Raw genomic sequence first — 9,373 nt, 5'->3', positions numbered from 1 at the left:
GCATAAACATTGTCTTTGAGTGAATTAAAAGAAGGACTTCATTCCCTGCAAGTGGATGGATAGCAGAACAGTGTCCCAGAGTCACCCTCTCAGCTGGGCATTCCTCTGCTGTGGACAGATTGTACCCCCATGCTCCCCAGATTGCCTACAAGACAATTTAAAAAAATGTGCTCTAGAGTGTAAATATTCCTAAATCCCATATATTGAGCCATTGATTCATTTCCCCTTATAGATTTTAAGTTTTTTGGTGGCAGTGACCCACAATTAATTTTTCTGCTTCCCCCACCAGGGCCCAGCCTAGAGGTCACTGTGAGGTTGGTGCTAGGACCTCAGGGACCTAGTGTCTAGCTAATGAAGTGACTTAGACCAGTATGTGCCAGTTCTTGGCTCCCAGGGCCCACCTGACATTCCATACAGGTGGGAAGTCTTTGCCCTTCCAGCCACCTCACAAAGTACTCAGCACCCATGTTCTTTTAGGCCAGTTCTCAAGAAGTGGGATTCATATAGGATGAGACAAGAGAGCCAGCCAGTAAACAGGAGATCTACAGGAAGGGATCAAAGATGCAAGATGACCGCCCAAAAGAGCTGAGGAACACTGCTTTAGGGCTCTGCCTCTTGGTGGCAACCTTCCTATTGCCCTCCCCCACCTACTCTGAGCTTGCCAATAGGTCATTTCCTGGGTATAGATGTTGGACTCAGATTCTTCTTTCCTAGAACTCCCTTTTACCCACCATTCATGACTCTTGGAAGTATGGGAGAGGCAGCTCCAGTTTCCATCTCTGAAATCTATTTGCATGGGGGGGGCATGACGGTGGGAGTCACGCTCACTATATAACAAGTTTCCCACCACAGGCCATATTCAGTGACCACTGAATCAATATCCTTGCTGTGCTTCTTCCAGCCCTGCATGCACAGAAGAAAAGCAGAAGCGTTTGCATCTTTCTGTTTGTATCATCCAATATGTGTTGAGTTCCTTTCCCCAAGCTTTTTCTTGACTCCTTTCAGAGTTTCGTTTCTCCTATGTGTAGGCTATGGGAAAAGAAATGATGCCATCCATTACACTCCCTAGGCAGCTGATGTCCCTCACTCACCTCCCCTCATGCCCTGGCAACTGGGACAAGGCTGTCTGAACCCACCAGGTGACCAACAGGACATATGACAATTGGCTGTTGCTGAAGGTTAGGCATTCATTATCCTTAAAATTCCCACTGAAGGTGAGCCATGGGATCAAGGGGACAAGCATGAGGATCGAGGATCCTTGTCAACTCTCAAGTTCCAGGAGCACAACTAACTGGATTTGGGTGTCAGAGCCCAGTACGCTGGGCTGCTAACGAATCATTCCTTCACTGATTCCATTCTGCCATTCTAGTTGAGTTAGCTCTTCCAGAGCAGGTAGCCTTGTTTGAGGGCAACTTCTATACAATTATATTTATTTTGCAAATCTCTAGGTATGGAGCAGTGTGGCTCTCTGTTTGGCTGATGTTAGATTCACCAAGACTTTTTAGAACCACCAAATGCTTGTCCACTACCTACCTTCCTGCATTGCCTTGATCAGTTCACCCAGGTGATACTAATGAGTACTCAGTTGGTTCTCTGTGCCGATGTTGAAGAATTAATTACCTGTGAATTTTATTTTATTTTTTGCTTTAACTTAAAAAAATTTAGTCACCATAGAATTACAAAGTTATTCATGATTGGATTCAGGCACACACTGTTTCAACACCTATTTCTTCACCAGTGTTCACTTCCCTCCACCAATGGCCCCTGCCTCCACCCCAATTGCCACCCACTCCCACACCAACCAGTCTGCTTCTACAAGATGACCTTTTTTTTTTTAGTTTTTGTGCTATGGTTTACAGTACTGTTGGCTGATAGGGTTAATACATAACACTTTACCACCTTTTAGCACCACCTCCTTCTGGTTGAACACTCCCCTCCACCATAGATGTTGGCCCCTCCCTGTCCTAACACCCATCCCCTTAAAGTGCATCTTTTCTATTAAATACCAGCTCTCCTGTTCTTTGTTTCCATTGCCTTTGGGTATTTGTCATTCCACCATTATGTTTCTTTATGTCCCTCATATGAGAGAAATCATTCTGAGTCGGTCTTTGTCTCTCTCCCTCTGACTAACTTCATTCAGCAGGATACTCCCCTGGTTCCTCCATGTTGCAACAAATTTCATGACTTGATCTTTTCTTATGGCTAAGTAATATTCCATTGTATATCTGTATCATAGTTTCTTTTTATTCAATAATTTACTCCTGGACATTTGGGTTGTTTCTAGATTTTTTTGGTGATTGTAGATAGTGCTGCGAGGAATATAGAGGTGCAAAAGTCTTTTCTTCATTTTGTTTATGGGCCCTTGGAATATATTCCAATGAGTGAAGTTGCTGGGTCATACGGAAGCTCAAGTCCTACCTGTGACTTTAAAACTCTACAGACGGGAGACTAACATAGTTGGTCTGTTGCCAGGAGCTGTACTGCCAGAGTTCCTGTGTCTTGGGTCTACTCTAGAGACCAGTACTTAGTGGCCACAGTCTTGTGAGAAAAACTTCTTTCATTCAGGCTCCAGCTACAAGCATAGTCACTTGAAGATTTCCTAGTGTCTGTCATTGCTATAACTTTCTGGCTGGATACTCACCAACTGTGTGATCTTGTGGAGTAGATTTACCTCTGGGATTAATTTTGTTCACAAAATAAATACAAAATTGATTTGACAAAACCATTACGAGCACCAAATGAAAGAACAAATTCATGTAAAATGTATATCAAAGAGCCCAGAACTGTGCTTAGGATATATGGTATTTAGAAGAAACTCAAATCTGAATTGAAAAGAATTTCAAGCACGATCCGCCATGCCCCTCTCCCCACCATAGGAAAATTTTTATATGTCAATACATTTTTTAATTGCCTACTATTGGCAAAATATTATGATATGATTTTTTTGGCTTTTTTTGGGTCACACCTGGCAATGCACAGGGGCCAATCCTGGATCTGCACTCAGGAATTACCCCTGGAGGTGCTCAGGGGACCACATGGGATGCTGGGAGTCGAACCCGGGTTGGCCGCGTGCAAGGCAAATGCCCTACCCGCTGTGCTATCTCTCCAGGCCCTTTTGATATGATTTTTGAGAGTTAAAAAGATTAACCAAGAGATAACCTCTCTCCTTCTCTCTTTCCCTCTCTTTCTCCCTCTCTCTCTCCTTCTCTCTCTCTTTTTGAGAACTTCACATTAGCATGTGCAGATAGGAGAATATAGAAGTAAATGAGGCTGTATGATGCAACTATGCCTCTATATTATAGTATCCTGACCCCAATGAAGTAAATGTTAATCAGAGATGAAATTGATATATTGTGTGCATTCTGTACAAGAAAGAATTCATTTCCCCCCAGTGGAGATAAGGGAAGCCTGGCTGCTTTGAATTGGGTTTCTTTAAGCGTATGTTGCATTTCCACAATGAGGAAAGACTAAAAAGAGCTGAGGGATGCCAGGGATGGAGGCCAGAGGCTGAGCCGAGTTTGCAGATCCCTGCTGACAATCCATTAAGGAAGGATTTGCTTGCCTTGCTAAGAAATTGGAACTTTTAACCAGAAAACAGGCGGGATCACTGGAAGTTGGAATCCTGGGTGATATGCTCCAGTTGGAGGTTTTGGGTCACTGCTCTTAGTGATGGGTACAAATGGGCTTGGATGTGCCTCTCAACTTCTTGCTCCTCACCCTGGGCAGCAGGTGAGGCTTCAGACCTCCTATGTAGAGCTGTCAGGGAGCCTTCCTAGGCCTACTTAGCTACATGTAGCACAGACGTTCCTATCTCCTGCTCTGCACCTACAATCTGTTTTTCTGTCAGGTGCTCATGGAGGGCTGCTCCTTGTAGGTCTCTTGAGTTTTGCATTTTTGTGTCCCCCAACAAGGTGCCTCAGTTTATATTTACCTACTCCATTAGTCCATCTAGAACTTTCTACACAGCCTCTGTGCAGACAAAAAAATTCTCTTATTAGGGGCAGGGTTTGGGCATTTTTGTGCTTTTGGTTCAGGGTCTTTCATGGATCTGGAGACTGGAGACAGAAAGACTCAAGAGTCTTGGCTGAAAATAATGAGATCAGGGATGAAGATGTGGTTTTGGGAGTAAGATGGGGAGGAAAATGTGGCTTGGGAGCACTGCAGGGAGGAGACAGTGTAGGGAGGAGACAGTGTGAAGTGTGAAGGGGAAACTTCTAGGCTATCATTTGTCCCCCCTAACTTTTAGATATGGACCTTGATTGACTTCCTACACTTCAGGTCTCCTGATTTGCAGCTTGTTTTCATTTGTCCCCAGTAGCCTGTAGTCTTGGAAATATCTGTCTGAGTAATAAGGAGCCATGAGGGGAACTGTGTTCTGGAAGGTTGGTGCCAAGCTCTTTTTTTCCATATAAATGTTTTTTTTTTCATTTCCAAGAAGGGAGATTTGTTATTGGAACTCTGGCTATTGATGGTGGAGGTGGGTAAGGAGAAAGGGGGCTGGGGACAAATTTGAGACCATCCAGAATAGTTCCTACACGCAGGGACAGGGATGTGATTCTGAAGAGCCTCAGGGCTCTTCTAGATCGACATTGCCAAGTGGCATCCTCTGAGAAGGCCCTTTGATAAGCAAGAACATGGTCCCTCACATTGCTGCAGTTTGGCAGGCACTTACCCGTGTGTTCAAGTTACTTTCCCCAGGGGAACGGGGTACTCAGGAAACCCAGGCTCTGGTGGACACAACCAGCCAGCCACATACACAGCAGAATGCAGTGGTATGGCTGCCCACCCCCATCCCACCATGGGCTTGGGATGGAGGGGTGTTATCTTCCAGATGGCTTTGCTAGGCTAACTTTAGATGCTTTGAAAACTTTCTTCTGTCTCCAACACCTCCCCCACCACACCCTGTGACCCCTCAGCCCTTACCCTCATCTCCCAGAAGGTACTCAGACAACTGATCTGGAGCACATTTTCATGGATTGCAGCGAAAGTGCCCTATTTCCATTTTATAGTTTGTGAAGTAGGGTGATTATGGAGAAAGAACATCTAGACCCAGAATGGGGAAAGAAGGCTGGGTCACTCCACTTTGAGATCTATTGGGCCAGAGTGATATTCTGCTTTTGCCAAGGACCCCAATGGGGAGAAGTTGGGGTTCCAGTTGGGGTTCTACTCTTATACCAGGACTAAGAACTGAATGGGAGACAGAGTTATGGGGTGATTGAGTGGAATGGCAGGAGTAAATTCCTGTCTGAGTCATTTCTAGCATCCTTATACTATCCCATTAGAGTCAGACTCACTCACTCAAAGTTGTAGAAAATGCAAGTAACAGAAGAGGAGCCAGAATCCCAGAATCTTAGCTCTCTGCCTCCTTCTTCCCTATCATGATACACTTTAGGTGTTTAACTCTATACTTCCTCCTGGGCATCTATTCCTCTAGTTTGAAATTTATTTTAAGGGGCCGGGGATGTAGTTCAGCAGTAAAGCACCACCCTTGTACATGTGAAGCCTCAAGTTCAATCCCCAGCACCACATACATGTACACACACACATACACACACACACTTCTGATTATTTGATACCCTGTTGGGATTGGTCCTAGGCTCTCCCTGTAGAGGGAGGAATGGGTATAACCTTCCATTTGGCTGCACACATTCTCTATAGGCACCATTACAGATCATTGCAGGCACTATCCCAGCTGTCATTATATAGTGGAGTCTCCATATATTACACCTTATGGAGGTAGTCATTAGCTTCCCCAGGGTACAAATCAGAAAAGTACACCTTGCCGAGGGTTGCATAGAAAGTAGGCAAATGGCAGAGAAAAGATTGAAATATTAAAACCAGGTGTGGCTCCTTTACCATCGATATTCTTCAACCCTGATACTGTATCACCATCTGCCCTTACAGAATAAAGGGGGTCATCAGAGAGGAAGCAGAAATTCACCCCCTGAAACACTGCCACTTGCCTACCCCAAACCTTTGCAAATATATTGGGTTTTCTGGGAACATTTAATTGTTCAGAAACAGGCTTATATATATATCATCAGGGGCAAGGCCTCTTATAAGTAACTTTAGTATAGAAAGCAAAATAGAATAATCTAATTAAGTACATTATTTAAAATGTGAGATATCTCACAGTTTGTTTGTTTTTAATTGTCAATATACTTGACTGGTGAGGGGTCCCATCTGCACGGCCCTTACATGCTGGGGCCTTTCCTCTTTCTAGAGCTTGTGACAGAAAGAAGAGATGCATGCTAATTTTAATCTGGCCACTGAATGACCATCCAAGCCTTCCTTCCAGCAGCTAAGCCTATACGTTTTCTCAACAGGGTATTAATTACCTGGCTCTGTGAATGGCCAGACAGGCTGTTGGATGTAATGCAATTGCCTGTGGACACAGCAGGACTCAGAGGCATCCTCCTCCTCAATAAACTCAGACATGGGTTCTGGGTAACTTGTTAAACACATTTATTGATTTCTTGACAGTAACCAAACACAGTGAGTGACCATTAGAAACAAGAAAAGAAAGGCATTCGTTTGTACTTTGTGAGATCCAGCTGCAGCTGGAGAGAAAAGACACCCCTTTTTCCAGGAACCGACAAGGCAAAATGCATTCCTTCAAGGGAGCATCACAGGGGTGGGGGCTGGATGGCAGTTTTTAAAACGCAAGAAATCGGTTGCCTACTATGTCAGGCTGAAGCTCACCTCATATGAATAATCGAGCCATGGAGTGGAATTAAAGTTATACTTGCTTAGCAAATGCATTCCTGATTGCCACAAACTCAGTCAAAACTGGCTGCAAAGGAACAAAACAGATAGATGAAGGATGAGTGAAATCAAAGAATGCAGGTGCATGGAGCCAGGGCTATGCCTATCAGGAAGGAGAACAGACCAAAGCCAGAAAAATGAAATGAACTCGTTAAACACATTTATTGAGTGGTGAACAATAACCAAACACAATGAGTGGCCTTTGAAAAAACAAGAAACAGCAAATGGATCAATTCTGATCTTGGCAAATCCTACTACAGATATGAGACAGAGGGGAAATAATTCCATTTCTTGATAGTTTGCGGTGATAGATATATACAATGTGTATCTCTTCAATGTCTGTCCTTTTTTTTCTTCTTTTTAAATTGTTGAGTAAACAGAAGAATTATAATCTAGAAATAAGCATCCTTGGTCAACTTTATCCTGGTTCACTAGTCACCAGCTCCCTGGAAGGACCCGAAGACCCTCTCTGAGATTACTTGATACAGAGAACAAAGTCCACTTGATGCTGTCAGGGTATCAGTGGTTTCTCCTCTCTCATTTGGAAGAATTTTGTATGTACAAAGATGAAAAGTCTCATTGAATAAATTAGTTCAGGAAAACGGTATCAAAATTGTAATCAGGTTAACTGGTTATTTTCTTCTAAGACCTCTGAGGAATAAGCCTGTTGTTTCTGAAACTTGACTGCCCTTGGAGGCTGTGTGCATTTGTCTTTCTGAAGGTATGTTTGCATGTGTGTACATATGTCTGAGTGCTTGTGTGTGTGTGTGTGTGTGTGTGTTTGCGTGCGCATGCACGCATGTGTGTCTGTCTGTAAGAGGTGTGTTCCTCTGCCATGGTTTTGTCGACTTTTCATGAAGAAAGGGCCAGTCCAAAGAGTGAGAGGTTTGAGGGAGGGAAGGAAAGAGAAGAAGGGGGACATTCTAGGTTACGTCAATTCACAGTTGTAGCATTTCACTGAGGTGGGATTCTTCTTGGCTTAGTTCCTTACTTGAGGAGCCATTCATTTACTGGAAAGAGAGAGAAAGAAAAAAATAATATGAACAGCGCAAAATGAGGCATTACACAAAATAATCGAGAAATCTGTGTCTTGTTTGGATGTTTCTACAAAAGGGAAAGGACAGTTCTGTAAATGTTATACATATGTGTATGTATCCTAACACCCCATACTCACAAAATTCTATTGCCCAGTATCAGTATCATATTGCTAGCCACATAAGGTTTTCATAAACTTTAAATTAATTAAAATTTAGTCATATCATTGTATCATTGTACTTCCATATTTTATACATACCATATTTGTACTTCCCAAGGTATAATAGCCACATGGGGCTTGCAGCTGCTTTACTGGATAACATATCTATAGAACATTTCCACTGTTGTGAGAGTTCAAGTAGGTGGCATTATGCTAGGCCAGGGTAAGCATTCCACCAGCCAAACTCTTTCCCCTATCCATTTTTATGAATAAAACTTTATTGGAACAGGGCCATACTCATTTATTCACAGAAAATCTGTGGGGGCTTTCACCTTACAGTGGATTATGGCAGAGACTCTATGACTCATAAAGCCAGCAATACTCACTAGCTTTACAGAAAAAAGTTTACCAAACCCTAATGTAGACTATAAGCTCTATATTGATGGGGTCTTCATAACTGTCTTCTTCACCACTGGGTCTCATCACATAGCGAAGGGCCCAGTACATTGCAAGTACACAATAAATCGGTAATTAATGAAGATGACATACGTTGGATTTTTTTATTTGGTGGTGCTAACTGGAAAGAAACAGAAAAGCTATAGTATTGGTATTCTGAGTCTGAGAAATAAGAAAGAAGAAATATAGGAACACCAAGAGGGATGATGAAGGAACCAAGGGGCAACAGGGAAGGTAGTTGGTAAAAGGGGTGGGTAACATCAACAGCCCCCCTATTTGTGTAGCACATTATTACTACAAAGGGTTTCTCCACAGTAAGCTGTGAAGTAGATTGTCTAGCATCTGTCATAGAGAAGCCAAGTCCAGTGAGAAAATGACTTAGCTGTGTTTTCTTGCTTGTTAAGGACAGATCCAGGTCTGTGATTTGGGTATTCTGCCTCCAGGGCATGTCTTGGAAGTCTTATTCCAGTGATCAGCCACTACTTAAGAGTGTGAAAGGGAAGAGAGAGGGTTGGGTATGGATGGCAAAGTTACAAGAGATGGAAATCATCTTAAATATCCTCCCTAATAGAAGAAGAAAAGCTTTTAGAGACACAGATTCCAAAGTCCTGGCACCAGAATTGTTGCTCACCCTTTGGGGGGAAGGTGTGTGGGGGGAAGAAGCCCATTGTGTATATAACTAAAGGCTCAAATAGTCGAAGCTATTCTGTTCTACTAGATAACACCTTGAAAAAAGTGAGCCCTTCTGAGTTCTCCTGCGAAATGGTGATCAAAAGTCTGTCTTGTCTTAACAAAAGGGATTGGAAAGCTTGACTTTATTCCATTCCTTTCCTTCTCCCTGTCCCTATCCTTTTCATAGATGTTATAAAGCTTGGATCACAGAAAAGCCATACACAATGGAGGGAAGTAGTTTTACTGTCATCTATAATCACTCTTCAATGCCTGGGAGATAATGCC

At 43.1% G+C, this 9,373-nt stretch overlaps 1 protein-coding gene across 1 annotated transcript in view; it reads right to left on the bottom strand.

Annotated features, from left to right (window-relative positions):
- Nucleotides 1–6,903: 6,903 nt before the first annotated feature.
- The window catches only part of CA10 (carbonic anhydrase 10), a 578,576-nt gene continuing 576,106 nt past the window's right edge, over nucleotides 6,904–9,373 (bottom strand). Inside the window, exon 9 of the mRNA XM_055132899.1 lies at nucleotides 6,904–7,775. Coding sequence (XP_054988874.1) covers nucleotides 7,753–7,775 — 23 coding nt within the window. The 3' untranslated portion in view covers nucleotides 6,904–7,752. The remainder of the gene's footprint in view (nucleotides 7,776–9,373) is intronic.

This window comes from Sorex araneus, chromosome 3 (assembly GCF_027595985.1).
Source record: "Sorex araneus isolate mSorAra2 chromosome 3, mSorAra2.pri, whole genome shotgun sequence".
Classification (NCBI taxonomy): Eukaryota; Metazoa; Chordata; class Mammalia; order Eulipotyphla; family Soricidae; genus Sorex; species Sorex araneus.
The sequence above is the reverse complement of the archived record's forward strand: the minus strand, read 5'-3'. Positions and strand labels throughout refer to the sequence as shown.